At 33.9% G+C, this 19,635-nt stretch overlaps 1 protein-coding gene and 1 non-coding gene across 2 annotated transcripts; both read right to left on the reverse strand.

Moving 5' to 3' along the window:
- Positions 1–9,000: 9,000 nt before the first annotated feature.
- On the reverse strand, positions 9,001–9,074 carry TRNAR-UCG. Its single transcript has one exon. It is a non-coding gene; the product is annotated as a tRNA-Arg (tRNA).
- Positions 9,075–16,020: 6,946 nt separating this feature from the next.
- On the reverse strand, positions 16,021–16,491 carry LOC120079850. Its single transcript, XM_039034283.1, has one exon. The coding sequence runs from the start codon at positions 16,489–16,491 to the stop codon at positions 16,021–16,023; it is 471 nt and encodes a 156-aa protein (XP_038890211.1).
- Between the last annotated feature and the right edge of the window lie 3,144 nt (positions 16,492–19,635).

The raw sequence follows: 19,635 nt of genomic DNA on the forward strand, positions 1-19,635 counted from the left end.
CCATTTGTAATAGAAATTCACAGTTGTAAAAGCTAGAAAACTCTATCTTTCTGAAATCTTTTGCCTCTTTTGCTCTTTTTTTAGGGTATAGTTCAGTAGGTGCACCAGTGTATCTCAATTAGGTTAACACATACCTAGCACCTTCATCATATCTTACTCATAATCAATCTCATTGAGTTTCAGAACTAACTCCATCAAAATAGAGTTGTATCTTGCTCATATCTTCTTCTGTAATTGTCATCATCATTGTCATTTGGAGTCGTTGCCATGCGTAGCCATATGGTATCATTATTTGGAGTTACTTTAGGTTAGTTAGATAATCTAACAGGTTAAGGGAGTGCATGGTTTCACATTTGGCAAGGGTTGGCCTCGACCTTGGCTAAAGTCGAGCGACTTTTTTTAGTAATATTCCAAGCCTAAAATGATTCCTTAGGCTAGGTGTTAAGGCATTTGGCAAGAGTCACTGAGGCTGAGCATCTTTCTTTTGTTATATTTTAAGCCTAAGATAATCTCTTGGGTTGGAGCATGTGCAAAGCATGCCCCGTTAGGCATTTGGCAAGGGTCGCCTTCTGCCAAGGCCAAGGCCGAGCATGTTGGCTTGGGCTAGGCCTAAGCCAACCTCCTTTTCTTAGGTCCACTTTTGTCCTTAGTTGCCACTTTTAGACCTTATCATGTTTTTCTTGACTTTTTCGTTCCTATTTGCACTAGATGTCATTTACATCCTTCAATCTAAAATCACCCATAACATTAGCCCCCACTCTTTGGGTCTTAAGATTTGGATATTTTGCAGTTATGAGTAAAACATTCTAGAATCAACTTGGGTGTATTTATTCTAGCTTGTGCTACTTCGTGATCTTGTTGATCGGTTCGCCCTCGACCTCGGCAGGTTTGCCTCGGCCTCGACCTTAACTTCAACCTTGAACACTTAGGGTTTACACAAACTCCTAGACATTAGGATGAGGTTGGGATCTCTTGCCCTTATGTGCTTAGGGTTGGCCTTGACCTCGGTTTCAACCATCTTCCGTAGTGCGTATGTGGTGTTTGGACACGTTTGGTTGGTGAAAATATTGTACCTTGATGTGCTTAGGGTTGACGTCGATCAGCTCCTTGTGAAATTTTGATCATAACTTCACACTCCATTAATAATTTTGACCTTCATCCTTGAATTTTGCTCTTCGGCTCAACTTGGTCTCATCGACCTTAACATTGGTTGTTACAACATTAGCCATTTGTTTCAACTTGGTCTCCTTGACCTTAGTTTGATATCCTTTGCCTCGACATTGGTAGTTTTAGCATCAGCCTCAGTCTCGGCCTGGCTCTTCGCTTCAACTTGGTCTCTCCGACCTCGGTATTGGTCGTCGCAACCTCAGCCTAAGCCTCTGCCTTGGAATTTCGCTTCAACTTGGTCTCCTCGGCCTTGGCATTAGTAATCCCAACCTCGACATGAGCCTCGACATTGGTAGCCTCTGTCTTACCTCGGTCTTTATATTGGGATTGGTACCCTAAATCTTTTTATTCTTGTAGTTTGTAAATTTGTATAAACGAATTGTTATTAATAAAATAAAAGTTATTTTATTTGTGCATGAAGTCAATCCAATAAACTAAGGTTCAAGGTTATTTTATGCAACTTAAGCATGTATGTGGGTGACATACAGGTGGATCATGTTTAAGAAATAAACTAAATGGTCTGTAGTATATGGATAAAGTCGGGTACCTTATCCTGGTAACACTACATATACGGCCCAATTTGTAATTGTTACAATAGTTGTAAAGTGTTTCAAATGATCTGATCCTGATCATTCATATGAAGACATGTGAGTGAAGGTATCCTATATAAAAAGTCTATATAAGTACGGACCGTAAAATGATCAGTCTCTATTTAAAACACAATTTCTTGAAGAGTACATTTCAATAGGATGACCATAGGTGACTTAACCCTGAGTGAGTTGTGAACTTCTGTCTATGAGGGTAATCCTTTGATTCTTATGGGTGAGAGTGGCCAAATTCATCGACTCAATATACCTATCATTTTGGGGATTTGTTCGAGTAGGGAGCTATGAACATAGCTACACAAAATGGAATTCGCTCCTTCCCGATTCAAGGGTAAATAGATGAATTGCTCTCTTAAAGGTCAAATCAGGGTCTTAAACAATGAGGATTCTCACCTTCACTGGCCAGAAAAGTTAGACTATAACTAATTGTTCACTAAAGGGATCTGAGGTACTTAAGGAGTTAGATGTAACTATAAGGGTAAAATAGTAATTTGAGCCAGTTGTAGTTATGAGTGATTCGTGAAGATCAATTCATTATTGATTGGTTATATCCATGGACATATAAATATATTTATAGTGCGAAGAGTACAATTGTCGGTATTTAGAGGAGTGACCGACAGTTAATGAATATTGATTAATTTAATTTATTAATCTCGTATCGTTTGAGCTTCTAATTTGTAGATCCATAAAGGTCCCTTGCTAGCTCACTAAGGATAAAACAATGAATAATTGTTTTTGGAATAATTTGAATTGTTCAAATTGTTTAGGAAATTAAAGATGTTATTTATATTAATATGATTAATATAAAGTATAATGTATATTGATACATTATAGTATATGGTTAATTATAAATATGATTTATAATTAAAACTACATAATATGTGAGAGATAAATATTTGAATAAGATTCAAATATTGTTTATACGAATTAGATTCATATAAATATTACAGGTTAAAATTAATATGAATAAGATTTGTATTAAAATTATAGGTTAGGTTATAAGGACACACGCACGCACGGACACACACACACGTACACACCCATACACGCACATGCACATGCGCACGTGCACACACACTCACAGATACACATACACACTCGCGCGCACACATACACATACAAATCACATAATCTAAAAATTCTACCGCCACAATTCAACATATGAGAGATAGTGAATGACGGATAACTCCCTCCACTAATTAATAACTCCGAGGGAGTTAATAATTTGAATTTCAAAAATTCAAATTTAATTTTATTATATTACATTAATATAATTAAACACAACCATATATTATATCCATATAATATATAACCTTTATTTTGTTATATCACATATAATATAACCATAATTTATATTCCACATAATCTATAGTATTAATATGAACCATATGCATATTAATTTTAACCTATAGTGTATATACGAATCATATTTATATAATTAATATTTGAATCATATTCAAGTATTTATTTATTTCATTAAATTTTATATTATAATCTATTATATACATCATATTAGTTGTATCTCATACAATTAATTCCCTTAAATTAATTTGGACAATTCAAATTAATCTATAATTAATTTGATTCTCATTAATCCTTATTGAGCTAATAAGGGGACCTTATGAACTTACAGATTAGAAGCTCCAATGATACGAGATTAATCAACTAAACTCTTTAATTGGATTGATTAACATTCATTAACTATCGATCACTTCACTAAAGACTGATAGCTACACTCTTCGCACTATAGATATATTTTTGTATCCATTAGATGTAACCAATCAATGGATACAAAAAATAAAGGGAATTTCACTCTAGTAAAGTGAAGAGTAAAGAGATTTTGGTGGAAGAGTAGAAAATATTTTAAAAAATAAATTTAATATCACATATTAAATTACAATTTTTTCTAAAGCTCGAGTTTGAACATTTCAAATTCTTACTTCACCTATAATAAGGGGAATCGAACCTCGGACATCGAGGTCAATAGTACAAATACTATGCCAGTTGAGCTATGCTCATGTTAGCATAATCATACATCATTTATATTATAAGAGTTATAATACATAATTTGAATGTATGGATGGATTGATGTTATTAATTATTTTATTACTTTATTATATAAGTGTTATGTATGTTAAGTAATTAAATGAAATTGCATGAAACATATCACTATTTTAGGTTATTTTATAATTATTATAATTTACCTAAATATGCTTTCACATGCAATTATTGGTTTTAATTTATTTCATTTCTTTTATAAATGTAATAATTAGGTGAAATTAGAAATTAAAATCAATAATTCAAAATTGCATCGAACCTTACGTTAAAATCATTTTTTAAAATAGTTTTAAAACATGATTCACGTAGACCTAAGATCACTTTCTAATGAGATTAGAAATAAGTTTAATCTTTTAATCAGTTTAATAGGATTAAATTGTTTTAATTAAAAGATTAAATTTGTAGCAAATGTATCTATAAGGGACCTTTTGTCTAAGGCTAGTTCTGTCTAGGCTAGGGTATTTAAGTTGAATGAACACAACATCCCTACTTGAGAACATACTTGAAAAGGTGAATTAGATAAATTTGCAACAAGCATGCAATCATTGATTGAACACTCTTAGTAAAAATAAGTAGCCATATTTTTTTAAGTTAAGTAACCCTAGGTAAAACATTTAGTGGGAGAAAATTTTGGTATATGACACTTCATTTTTCCTTTTCATATTTCTCCTTATAAGTTCACACTGTGGAATCTATATTCGGCCTCGAGGCACCTTTGCTTGTGTCTCCATATGGGTGGTGTTTGTATAGGTCAACACATCACACGGTCTCTCTCATTAATTTGTAGTAAATTTTCATGCTCGACCTCGAGACGCCTTTGCTTGTGTCCCCCTACGGATGACATTTGCATGACTTTTTACTCAAACTCCAGAAATGGATAGGATTGCTTTAGTTTTTGTCCCCATCGATTTTTCCCTATGGTTGGCTCATTGGGGTGGAACTCTAAAATCTAAAATGAGGGATTATACTTACAAGAAAATATTAAGCAAGTTAACGGTTTATGAACTGAATAATGGTGACTAATATTTACAGTAAAAAGGAGTTGTTCTGTATATTGGTTGAGATGGTCTCATTTCAATGAAAGGGTACCTGATCACCCTACGTGGGCTTTTACCCTGCTTCACTGAGACATAATTGCAGAATAGATGTCGCTTAGGGTGCATTAAATTATTTTGCTAAATTTGATTGGTTATTCCAAATGGGTAATGCTTGAATACTAATATAAATAAAGCATATGTTCCAACAAATTTCATAATGACTTCTACAATGCTAAATTTACTCAAAACGTTCGGGAGACATACGAGCGTTGGATACGGGAAAATGAGAAGGCCCAAGCATATATCTTGGCAAGTCTTTATGAAGTCTTGGCCAGGAAGCATGAGCCAATAATCACTGCCCGTAAGATCATGGAGTCCCTACAGGGGATGTTCAGACAACCGTCCGCACAACTCAGACATGACGCTCTGAAAAACATCTTCAATACATATATATAAGAGGGGGCATCTGTTAGAGAACATGTTCTCAACATGATGTTCCACTTCAACGTGGTGAAAATGAATGGATCTGTCATTAATGTGAAGGAATTTGATTTACAAGATCCGTGAGTGGAAGCGAATCGTCCAAATCTCATTTCGATTGAAAACTAACGTTTATATTAAAATATACAGACTATGCATCTTAATAAAATTACAACATGCTTTTGAACAACAAAAAGAGTTTAGAGATTATACCTTTGAAGAACATTTCTTCAAGTAAATCCCTCGTACTATCACGAGCTCCTCGAACAGTCACGAACTCTCCAAACAGCAATAAGAACAAACCAAAAGAGGAAAACACAGCCACTTGGTGACCTCGATATTCTCAGGATGAGAACCCAGGAGTGGTGGGCTTTGACTATTTTGGTTAGGAGGGAGATTAGGAGTTTGGAGGAGGAAGAAGATTGAGGAAGAAGAAAACTATCATATAGCAAGATCACTCAATCGTGTAATCAATGAGCATATTGTATATGCTCTCTCAATCTATCGCATAGATTCTCCACAATTCGTATGTCTTAGATATGGAATAATAAAGTTCATATTTTATTTATTCCATTTGCCATAAAAACTACTTAACCCCACACTAAGGTGGTTAGAGAGAAAAAAATGGATTAATTATCCAAATAATTAATAATATAAATAAATATGATAATCAACTTATCATATTATATTTATAACCTATCGTTTTAATATTGCATCATATATAATATAAACTATATTTTTTTCTCTATTTTATGGCATTTAATATAAATCATATTTTTATAAATTTAATAACTATGAATCTCATTCATAGATAATATATTTTAATCACATTCAAATATTTATTCCTCCAGTTAAACTATAATGTATCAAATACATTATATCAATTATATCATATATAATTTAATTAATTTAATTATATCATATATAATTAAATTCCCTCTTATTAATTTGAACACGATGAAGTCAGTCAGGTTAGCTTGTGTTCTTATAGCTCGTGATTTTTCACAGCAATATGGTCTAGACTAAGAAGAGACATTCTATCCCATTACTAAAATGGTAATTATTCAGACAATTATTTTATTATCTGTTTGCAAAGATTGGAAATTATGGCAGTTAGATGTGAAGAATGCTTTTATTTATGGAGAGTTAGATCGAGACATTTTCATGGAACAACTTCACGATTTTGTTTTTAAAGAGTTCTCAAGTTTTGTATGTCGACTCAAGAAGGCTTTGTATGGTCTTAAGCAAGCTCCTCATACTTAGTATGGTAAGATTGCTCAGTATCTTGAATTTTATGAGTTTAGATCTTTAAATGTAGATTCAAATATATTTGTTAAAAAGAAAACTTCATGATGTACAATGCCACTACTCTATGTTGATGACATGATCATAACAGGTGATGACGAAGTTGAAATTAATAGTCTTCGAGATGCTTTGTCTATTCGTTTTGAAATGAAAAGTTTGGGTGGAGCAAGATGTTTTCTTGAGTTGGAGGTTGAAAGGTTGGTGTCTCACAAAAAAGGTATGCAGCGAGTTTATTGGATCATTTTGACATGAATAAGTCAAAACCAATGGTTACTCTCATGAAGCCATCCCTAAAGTTGATTAAAGAAGAAAGAAAACGAGTGGCTCATGCAACACCTTTTCGATAACTTGTTGGTAGTTTAATTTATTTAACTATCACAAGGCTGAATATTTCTTACTCTGTTGGTATTGTTGCTCAGTTTATGGATAAAGCATGTGAAACTCATTTAATTGCAGCAAAGAGGATTCTACGATATGTGAAGAGCGTCCTAAGTTTTGGCTTGTTCTACAAACAAGCTACATTTTTTGTTTCAAGTGGTTTTGTTGATGCAGATTGGGTTGGTAATGTAAATGACAGACATTCCACAACAGGATACTGTTTCAATATAGGTTCAAGAACTATTTCATGGTACAGTGAGAAGCAATCCTTTATTGTTATTTCAATTTGTGAAGCAGAATATATAGTAGCTATTATGGCTACCCAATAGTGTATTTGGGTAAAAATGCTTATGGGAGAAATATCTTCCAGTTTTAACCATCCAGTTTCCATTTGTTATGATAATGAAAGTGCAATCAAGCTTGAAGGAAATCCAGTGTTTCACGCTCGTACAAAATACATTGAAACACATTTTCACTTTGTTTGGGAGAAAGTCTTGATGCAAGATATTCGATTGGAGAAGATACATTCTAAGGAGCAAGTTGCTGATATATTTACTAATGCTCTTGGTAAAGTCAAGTTTGAAGAATTCAGGAGTGCACTTGGTGTTGTTGATCATTTGTTTACACTAAGAGAGAGTGTTTAAAAATTAGTGCAAGCTTATTTTGCAAGTTATTAATTAAATTAGTTTTTTCTTTAATTGAAGTTAATGACTTTTATTTAGGATAGTGCCTCCTAAATTGGAGGATAGTGGCATAATGGTTTAGTGGATTGATTAAGGGAGCTTTTCTAGGTTGGTGGTAGAAAATTAAGGATAATACATTATTGGTTAGTTTCTTATTTTTCCTCTAAATACTTGTATTGTTTCTACTTAAATGAATGTAGAATTCAATTGAAACACTTGACCCTCTTGCAATATTTTCTCCTTTGTTTCTATTCTCCATTCTCTTCAATTGGTTGTTTTTTCGTTTCATATTTAAGATAAGTTAATAATTTGTTTTGATTTTTAATTATTTTGAATTAACTTTAATGGATTTTAATTTTTGACTAAACCGTTTGAATTTTTTTAATGAATCTATTTTTCTTAAACCATTTGAATTTTTTTAATGAATCTATTTTTCTTTTTTCTTTTTCTTTTCTTTTTAATTTTTTTAAGAACAGTGTGTAGTCTCATACTTATATTCATTTGGTTAATTATTGTCGTTTCGTTTGGGAGTACGCAGGATGAGGATCGAACCTTTAACCTCTAAAGAAAGTCATATCAATTATAATTGAGTTAAGTTCACTTTGATAATTACTACTGTTATTAGATTTTTAGGAAATATCAGGTTATATCATTTAAATTATAAAATATTAATTGTGTGGCTAAATATCATTTTGGTCTTTATACTGGGATAACAGTTCAATTTTAGTCTATACACCCTTAGATGTTTATCATATTAATAAGAAGTCGATATTAAATGGTGAATATCTTTGCAGCTAAAATCAACAACCAAGAAGAATAGCTAAAATCAAATGTCCCATTTTACTCCCCACAATAAAATTGTATTTGCTTTTAATAAATACTAAATTTAGTCTCTAATGCTATTATATTGTATGGGGATCAAAATAATATATTAACCTATTGTATTAATTTAAACTATGAACTTTCATTATTATTATATCAATTTAGACTTTTCATTATGTTTTGTTTGGATAAGCATTTGTGAGACTTTGATTTTGTCAATTAAACTCCAAATCAATTAAGGGTATAGAGAAAAAAAATATTTTTTTAAAAAAATTATTTTAATTTAAACTCTTTTGATAAAAATTGTTTAAAATGAACTTTAAAAATATTTTAAAAGCTATTTTGAGTTGTCAAACACTTTAATTTGTTTCAAAATAACTTGGTTACATTCTAAATTTTATACGATAACAAAATCGTATCCCTATATGCATAGTAATAAATAAATAACATAAAAGAAAAAATGATCGACCACAGTGGGAGTCGAACCCACGACCTTTTGATCCGAAGTCAAACGCGCTAATCCACTGCGCTATGCGGTCAATTTGATTAATAAAATAATTTTAATATATAATTACTAAAATAAGGTATTTTGTATTTGTACTTTCTTTTTTAAAATAATAAATAAATAAATACTTCGTACTTTCCCCCAAAATATATATAAAATTTGATATTCTATGATTTTCCAATCAGTAACTTAAAAGATCAGAAAGTTGATTAAAATTATTGTAAATTTGAAGTAAGTTGGAATAACATATACGCACCAAGAAATTTTCAACATAGAGGTGTTACAACCTAACAACTTTAAAATCTTTAATGATTGAGGAGGGTATGATATTGTATCCTCTATACTTGGTCCAACTTCTACTATTATTCCCATCCAAACAAAAATCATATACATAGACATTAGATGCAACAATTGCTATCTTTTCTCTTTTAGAGGAACGACTTTGCTATCTTGAAAACTATAAAATGGGAAGACAATCATAATTCTTTGATTAAAAAGAAGTGTTGTTGAATATAAATAATTTTAATTATAACTTAGATTATCCTTCGCTGCAAGAAAATCTTTTCAGTGACAATTTTTTAGCAACATAACTAATTTTCGTTGCTAATAATTAATTTATAGCAACATATTAAAAAATACGTCACAAAATACTATTATTAGCAATACCGTCTAAAGTAGCGTCACTAAAAAATTATGTTAAGACATCACATATAAGTATTTTTTTTTTTTCTAAACTATGACATTTTCACGATTTTCCTCTACGTCTTTCCCCCATTTTCACGATTTTCCTCTCATTTCTTCTCATTTTCATGATTTCCCTCTCCTTCCTGCACATTTTCACGATTTTTTCTCATTTCTTCCTCATTTTCACGATTTCCCTCCCCTTTTCTCGATTCACTTTTAATTTTAGAAAACCTTCACGATACGTTGTTATTCCATTTTTCTTCAAATTTATTTATTTTTTCAGTATGTTATATTCCTCGATCTCTTCTCTAATTTTTCTTTTTTTAATTTAAGTATTAAGAAAGTCATTTCAAATTGACAGAGAGGAAGTAGTATTCTATATTATGTCAAAATTGACTTGTTTGAGCTCTTCAACGAGCTACAGATTCCTTTTCGAGAGCAACGAGGAGTCAAGAGGGTCTTCTTTTATTATCATTTCTCTTATTAAAATGGTTTAGTTTATAAGTATAAAGAACTCAAAGAAGGCCCATCAAACTAATTTTCTCATCTGAAGTATACTTCTTTGAACAAGTAACGGTCATTATTATCTTATTGGCAATTTTTACTGTGTAATCATATACTATTGTAACCATATGTTCTATATTGTCGACGTAATTCTCTGTTTCTTCTAAATTTCAATGCATAAATTCAAGGCGAAATTATTGCATAAGCATGCTGTGTAATGTTGTGTAAGCTAGAAGATCTAATATGTTCTATTTATTCTTGTAAGCATTAATTAAATCGTGGAACAAAACTTTCAACACTTGGCATAAGGTTCAAATTTCGAACACTAGCAACAAGGTTCAGATTTCTTCTTGGTAAGATTCAATGAGTATACCATTTTGCTTTTTCATATTGGTTTAAGCGTTTAAATTAGATTATAAGTCCCTGGAATTCTTCCTTTGTTATGTTTTGGTCAATTTTAAAATATTTAGTTAAGATTCAAACTCAATTGAAGAAGTATCTTAATTAGTCTTCGACTTGTGAAAGCTTGTTGTTTGTAGTTTTGAACTTATTCGAAGTGATTAGTTAATACTTATGGTGTATTTTGGGTAAGAATATCCCTCTTAAACATTCTCTTGATTTCGACTAAGGTTTTAAAATTGAATTCTAATATCTAAACTTTGTTTTGATTATAAAGACTTCAAGGAAGTTGTCGTTGTTGGGGATTGTGCCCTCAATATCGTGGTTTGTAATGTGTAAACGAAATTCATTTATTTAATAAAATAAGGAGTTGTTTTATTTGACATTTAGAATTGTATAACTCAATCCAATAAATAAGATTCGAGATTATTTAATGTAGCTTAAACATGCATATGGTTGACATACAAGTGGATCATGTAATAACTTAAATGGTTTGTGGTATATGGATAAGGTTTGGTACCTTATCCTGGTAACACTACGGATAAGGTCCACTTTGTAAGTGTTACAATAGTTGTAAAGTATTATAAATAATCTGATCCTAATCATTCCGAAGGACTGTGAGGTCCATAGCAGAAGCGCGATTGGTTCCAATTTTCAAATCTCACATAGAATTAAAAATAGAGAAATAAAAAATTATGCATTTTACAGGAAATTACAACATACTTTTAGAGATTAAACAGAAAGATTAAGAAAAAATTAAGATTTGGAATTACTTACCCTTGAAAAACCAATTATTCACGAATTTCCTCCCAATTGGTCACGAACTCTTCGTACAGAAAAACCCCTCAACATGGACACCACCACAAATGAGCCTCTTGTATTCTCCTTAGGGGTGAGAACTATAGAGAGAGTTGTGGGCTTCTCTGATTTTTTGAAGAGGGAGAGAAGATTTGAGAGGGAAAGAGTTTTCTGTGTATTCTTTCACAGGGAGAAAGAAAAAAAAAACAGTTGACAATTTGCTTCAGAAGCAAGGCTATCAAGATCATGTAACTCCATCTCCACACGTTTTTTTAGAGAATTGAGGGAAGTTGTAACTCCCTCCATTTAGTTTTAAATAATTTAATTTAATAACCAATATATATATGTTTATAACAACTAATTTATTATAGATATAATTATATGTTATATCAAATATAACTCATAACCTATAGTTTTTATATCAAATACAATATGACCTATAGTTTGTATTCTCTCAATCATTTATGGTATTTAATATAAATCACATTTATACTAAATTAATTATATGAATCTAATCCATACAATTAATATTTGAATCATATCCAAATATTTAATTTCTCTCAAAATAAACGTTATATTATAATGTATCAAATACATTATAATAATTATCACATATAATTAATTAAAATTAATTATATCATATATAATCAATCCCTCAATTAATTTGAACAATTCAAATTAATCCAAAATTAATTCTCAATAATTCATGTTGAGATACAGAGGGGACTTTATGGATCTTTAGATTGACCAATATACCAAAATTACTGTTTTGTCCCTGTAGTTACATCTATCTCCTTAAGTACCATTGATCCTTAATGAACAATAGGTCATAGTCCAGCTATGACCAAACCCCTCTCAGGCTAAGAGAGGGTGTAGTACCACATTGTTCAAGCCCTTAAATCAATCCTTAAAGAAGCAATTTATCTACCTACCCCGACATTAGGCAAGAAGTGAAATTTATTTTGTGTAGTTGTGTTCCCAACTCTCCAATCAGATAAATCCCCAAAATGGTAGGCATATTGAGTCACGAACTGGCCACTCTCATCCATACAAATCAAAGGACCACCTTCATAGGCAGGAATTCACAACTCATTCAGGATTCAAGTCATATCACTTGTGGTCATCCTGGTGAAATGTAAGTCTCTATTATTAACGGCGTTATATAATGAGACTCTTCATTTCGTGGTCCGTTCTTATACAAATCCCTTTGTATAGAATACCCCTGCTCACATGTCCTTATATGAATGATTGTTTATTGGTTTTGTGGGTTAATACTACTAAATGTCAAATAAAATACCTCATTAAAATAAATAAATTGTTTGTATAACACAATTACAAACTACAGGACCCACGAGATTTAGGGCATCAAACCCCAACAATCTCTCACTTTTCCTAAAGTTAGTGGGGTATACATCATAAAAGTCATACAAAAGTACACAAAATAAGAAACAAGGGCATAAAATGCACCCATCACACTCCCACTTGCCCTAGATTAGATGTGGCATGTCCTGTAGACCCATACTCTGCAGGTGATCCTCAAACACCTTAGTTCGTGAGGGCATTATAAATGGATCAACAACGTTTTGCATTGAAGCTATCTACATGATGATCACATCCCCTTGATGCACAATCTCTCAAATGAGAAGAAACTTTTGCTCTATGTGCTTTCCACGTTTATGACTCTTAGGCTCTCGAAAATTAGCCACAATACCACTATTATCACAATAAATGGTGATGAGCTTAGATATATCTGGAACCACTTCTAGATCAGTCAAGAATTTCCTGAGCCATACATCTTCCTTAGCAGCTTCACAAGTTACTACATACTCAGCCTTCATATTGGAGTTAGCAATGCACCTTTGCTTGGTGCTCCTTCAGACTACTACTTCTTCATTAAGAGTAAAGACTGATCCTGATGTGGATTTCCTAGAATTCTTATGAGTCTGGAAATCAGAGTCTGTGTATCCAGTCAAGATCAAACCATACATGAGCATGTAGTCCCTCGTTCTTCGAAGATACTTGATGATATTCTTAACGGCGGTCCAGTGATCAAACTCTAGATTAGACTAATATCTACTGACTATCCCCACTACATAGCAGATGTCAGGTTTAGTACATAACATTACATACATTAGGCTACCAATATTTGATGCATAGGAGATCTGTCTCATTTCCTCAACTCCTTGAGGTGTCTTAGGATACTGTTCCTTAGACAAAATAACTCCATTCCTAAAAGGAAGTAAGTCTCTCTTGGAGTTTTGCATCAAAAACTTGACAAATATCTTGTCAACGTACAATGCCTGAGATAAGGCCAGCATTTTGTTCTTTCGATCTCTAAAGATCTGAATGCCTAGAACAAACTACGCATCTCCCAAATCTTTCATTTGAACTTGGGTCGCTAGTTGATGCGATGATTTATCATGCGATGAAAGGATGTGTGGATGTATTGATCATGCAAGTTTTCCTAACAAAGCCCAAGTATAAGCCTTCTTAGGGTCCTGGTAAATCCAGGGTCAAACGTAGGGATTACTAAATAAATATGCGACAAGACTTTCTGATCCTATTGCAATGGTGATTAAGAAGTAGATGGTGATTTAACTTTGGTTTTCTAATGCGATGGAATTAAATGCACAACAATGAAAGGGTGGTGTTGTAACAAATATGCGATAAAGGGGTTGAGAAGAGGTTTGTAAACTCTTGCTCTCAATTTTTCCCAAGTTGTAAACTCTTGCTCTCAAGGGTTTGGTGTCTCTCTTCCGTGCTATTTCCGGCAGTCTCTTGACTTCTCCGAAAATTAATTTCTTCTCAAGAATTCCCTTTCCTCCGCTTGGTCTGCTTGCTTAGTCTTTCTTCTCCATCCTCCTAGTTTGGTAGCATTGGTTATTTATAGACTTCCAAACAAAATAGTTCCTCTCACTAATGATTGCGTGGATGGGAAACATTAATTTCCATACCCTGTTGCGTCGTCTAATAGTCACCGGAAGTTCAATGTATTTGCAACGGTATGGTCTTCAACGGTCGTCAACTGAATATCTGATTTAATCGTTATCGGCCCTACGTCCCACCATGTTTTATTACAATAGGTCACCGTCTTTATGTAAGGTCATCACGCGATCATCTTTGAGGTATCCTTGGATCGCAAACTCAAAACGTGCTATTGCATTGTTCCTGCACAAAATAACTTAATTTAATTGCTTTTATGCGATGAGCGTTAGCGATCACAATTTTTCTTTTAGTTTGGCATATTTAATCGTAATATTGCCTATTTACCATCGCTTTCTTCCATTGTTTTAATAATTTGAACTTTAATAACTTGTATTTCTACCAGTTATCACACCCCCAAATTTAAAACAATGTTTGCCCTCAAGCATAAAATAAAGATTTTTCAAAATTTTCAATCGCCTTTACCTTGCCTAGGCTTCTCATAATGCCTTATTCAAACCACTGAACCATTGTCATTATTAATTTCTATCCTAATCTCTTCCTAAAATATTTCTAACCTTTAGGGACTGCGAGCTTAATCTTCAAAAAAATCTTTACTCATTTCCCATTACATCGCATTATTTATTTCAAATTTTATCAAACTGGGGTGTTCAAGTGGTTTGGGCCTTCGCATGATTTAGATATTAGTTTTGTGATCTTGCACTGATCCGAGTACCCAGCCTTCGTTTTGGTTTGCCCCCACGGGTGTCATGCGGACATCCAACTACGAGTGAGACACTCTTTTCAGTCAAAACTCATGCCCATCTTTTTATCTGGCAGCAGAGTTGCGATCACTTATCTTATGCATTGATCACAATTCCCACTTCGTTTTGGCTTGCCCCCACGGGTGTCATGCGGACATCCAACTATGAGCAGGATTCGATCACAACACTATATATATATTTTTATTATTATTATATTATTTATATATATATATATATATATATATATATATATATATATATATATTCTAAATTGAAATTCTATTAAGGCTGAAATAAACACCCCCAAGTTTAAAACGCAGCAATGTTCTCATTGCTGAAAACAAAACAATTCATTCGATGGACTCAGAAAATTTTGTAAAAATAGTTTTGAAGTAAAGCTGGCAGACCAACTAAATTTTAGAAATGCTTTGTGAATCAAATGTCCTGAAATTAATCTGTAAAAAAAAAACATATATTTCATCAATTGAAGTTCATAATGGGCAAAGGATGAATGCGGCGACCAAATAAAGCAATAAAAAATTAAGATTTAAGCCAAACGAGAGAAAATGCGATAGTAGAATTCAGCAATATTAAATTGAAACTGAGAAGTACAAAAATTGAAATAAGATGATGCAAGGAGGGACATAACCCCCAAATTTAATTTTCGCCCGCATCATTTTGATCGCAGTAAATGAGTGTGACGAAGTAATGTGATGGGATTAAAACCCGCGATCGATTGAGCTTTTAAAAGATAGTACGAAGAAAAGAGTTGACAGTCATAAAAAGTAGTAAATATGCAGAAAGTAAAATAAATTCTTGAAAGAAAAACAAAACAAGATACACAAAAGAATATACTTCGTGCCTGACGAATGTATGCCGCTTATCATCGCAGGGACGAGTGTTTCTTCTTTATTCTGGCTTACCCAAGTCAATGGAGGTTTTCTCGTGTTGGAAATCCCCTCCATGATATAACTTTACTCTTTGTCCATTTATTTTAAATGCGTTGGTCCCATCTTCGTTGGTCAATTCCACCGCTCCATGTGGGAATACTTTATTGATTATGAAAGGCCCGGACCAACGCAACTTTAGTTTTCCAGGAAAGAGACGCAACCTAGAATTGAACAGCAATACCCTTCGACCTACCTTGAGGTTTTTCTCGCAAAGATGCTTATCATGCCATCGCTTGGTGTGTTCTTTGTAAATTTTGGAATTTTCATACACTTGTAATCTCCACTCGTCCAACTCTAGTAGTTGAAGTTGTCTCTCTTCTCCTGCAGCTTTAAGATCAAAGTTAAGTTTCTTATCTGCCCACATTGCCTTATATTCCAGTTCCAATGGTAGATGACAAGCCTTTCCAAACATCAACGCATATGGTGACATGCTTATGGTGTCTTATAAGCAGTCCGACATGCCCACAAGGCATCATCTAGTTTCATGGCCTAATCCTTCCGTGATGGGTTCACCACCTTCTCTAAGATTGTCTTTATTTCTCTGTTAAAAAACTTTGCTTGTCCGTTTGTTTGAGGGTGATATGTGGTGGCGATCATATGGTGGACATTATATTTGATCAACAGTTTACTAACAATGCGATTCACAAAGTGGGTCCCTTCGTCACTTATTATAGCACGTGGGGTGCCAAAACGAGTAAAGATGCTTTTCTGCAAGAACTTAGAGACTGTTGCCACATCGTTTGTAATGCATGAAACAACTTCAATCCATTTGGAAACATAGTCGACAGCCAATAGAATGTATTTATGACCATTTGAAGATGGAAATGGTCCCATGAAATCTATTCCCCATACGTCGAATAGCTCCACCTCCAAAATGATGTTCATTGGCATCGCATTTTTTTTAAATGCTTCCAGTGCGTTGGCACTTATCGCATTTCATGGAGTATTCTCGTGCATCTTTAAATAGAGTGGGCCAGTAATACCCACATTGCAAAACTTTCGTTGCCGTGCGCTGTCCGCCGAAATGCCCTCCATAGGGTGATTCATGACATTGAAACAATATGCGATGAAAAGCAGTTTCTGGAACACAAAGTTTCAATATCTGGTCTGGTCCCATTTGTAGAGATTTGGATCGTCCCAGTAGTAAAATTTGCATTCATGTATGAGCCTTTCTTTTGATGGGATGTGTAGTTTTCAGGGAATTGTTTGCAGACCAAGAAGTTGACAATATCCGCATACCACGGTAGTTCTTCAATCTTAAGAAACTGCTCATCAGGAAATGAGGTGTTCACCTCCGACTGGATGCGATCCACTTATGGATTTTCTAATCGCGATAAATGGTCAGCAACCTTGTTATCTATTCCCTTTCGGTCGATTATTTCCATATCAAATTCTTGGAGTAAGAGAACCCATCGAATTAGTTTAGTTTCACATCTTTTTTTGTCATCAAATATCTTATCGCAGAGTGGTCTATGTGGACAATCACTTTTGACCCCAACAAATAAGGTCTGAATTTTTCAATCGCAAAAATCACTGCTAAAAGTTCCTTCTCGGTAGTGGTGTAATTCGCCTACGTGGAGTTTAGCATTCTGCTAGCATATGCGATGGGGTGTAATATTATCTTTACTTTTTGTGCCAATACTGCCCCCATTGCATATCCGCTGGCATCGCACATCAGTTCAAATGGCTTCACCCAATCAGGTGCAATCAAAATTGGCGTTGTAGTCAAAGCATCTTTTAGTGTTTTAAATGCAGTGAGGCAGTGTGATCGAAATCAAAGAGTCTATCAGATTTCAACAACGCATTCAAGGTCGAGCAATTTTGGAAAAGTCCTTCACAAACCTTCATAAAACCCCATGTGTCCTAGGAAACTCCTCAAAGCTTTCACATTCGTTGGAGGTAGAAGTTTTTCTATAGCTTCAATCTTTGCTTGGTCCACCTCTAACCCATTCCTTGAAACTTTGTGCCCTAGTACAATTCCTTCCTTGACCATAAAATGGCACTTTCTCAGTTCAACACCAGATTAGTTTCCTCACATCTTTTCAATATTCTCTCCAGGTTTTGTAGATAGATTTCATATGTTTGTCCATAGACTGAGAAGTCATCCATAAATATTTCAACCGAGTCTTCAAGGTACTCGGAGAAGATCGCCATCATACACCTTTGAAACGTACTGGGTGCATTGTATAATCCAAAAGGCATGCGACGAAAGGCGAATGTTCCATATGGACATGTGAACGTGGTCTTTTCTTGATCCTCTAGTGCATTCATAATTTAGTTATAGCCAGCATACCCATCAAGGAAGCAAAAATAATCATTCCCCACTAATCTGTTGAGCATTTGCTCAATGAAAGGTAGGGGAAATGATCTTTTTTTGTCACCGCGTTGAGTTTCCTGTAGTCCATACAAATCCGCCAACCTGTGACGGTCCTCATGGGGATCAATTCGTTGTTTGCGTTAGGAAACACTGTCATCCCACCCTTTTTGCGAACACATTGAACGGGGCTGACCCACATGCTATCTTCGATAGGGTAAATAATGTCGGCATCTAACCATTTGATGATTTCCTTTTTGAGAACATCTTTCATCGTAGGGTTCAGTCTACGTTGAGGTTCTATTGAGCCCTTCTGATTTTCTTCAAGCCGGATTCGATGCATGCAATACGTTGGGCTAATACCCCTGATGTCTGCGAGCGTCCATCCGATCGCTCTAATATATTTTTTTAAAGCACTGATCAGCGCGGTTTCTTTTTCTTCAAGTAATGCAGAGGATATGATGACTGGTAAGGTTCCATTCTGGCCAAGAATACGTACTTCAAGTGGGTTGATAGAGTTTTTGTTGGGTTTTATGTCCTAAAAACTCGTAGTTTGAAAAATGATAAACATTTTCTATTATCAAAATACTTGTTATTGATCTCATAAATTGTATGAAAGTCTAAATCCAATAAACTAAGACCCATGACTATTGTATGAGTACTTGAACTTTATGTGGAGACATAAGAGTAGATCAGGTTCGAGTAAATAGTCAAAATGATCTATGGTACATGAATGAGGTTGGGTACCTTATTCTGGTAACACCATTGAATGCGGCCTACTCAGTAGTTGTTACAAAGAGTTATAAAGTGCTACATACGATGTGATCCTAATTCGTACATGTTATGACGTGAAGAGTGGAGGCGTCCTATGCAATGAGTTTGCATAAGATCAGGACCAAGAAATAAGTCATTCTTACTTTATAACGTTGTTTACTGTTTAAGATTGACTATTTCACCTAGATGACCTAGGTAACTCGATCTTAATCCTGAGCTAACTATGAACTCTTATTTATTTGGGATTGCCCTTAGATTTACATAGTTGAGGGTTGGCTCAACAGCGTCGGACCGACCTCTTAGACCTCGCCCAGGCATCGCTGAGCGATTCGTCCATGTCTTGTTCAAAATCTGTTATGAGTTTCCTTCGTCTAGCATTCTCAGTAGGCGGAAAATATTTCTTCATAAATTTCTCTACGACCTGTTCCCATGAAGTGATCTCTCCCGGTTCGAGGGAATACGCCCATTTCCTTACCTGATCACAAA

Source organism: Benincasa hispida, chromosome 1 (assembly GCF_009727055.1).
Source record: "Benincasa hispida cultivar B227 chromosome 1, ASM972705v1, whole genome shotgun sequence".
Classification (NCBI taxonomy): Eukaryota; Viridiplantae; Streptophyta; class Magnoliopsida; order Cucurbitales; family Cucurbitaceae; genus Benincasa; species Benincasa hispida.

Excerpts from the sequence above, each read along its gene's own strand:
- LOC120079850 (XM_039034283.1), bottom strand. The coding sequence starts at position 16,491 with ATGTCACCATATGCGTTGATGTTTGGAAAGGCTTGTCATCTACCATTG.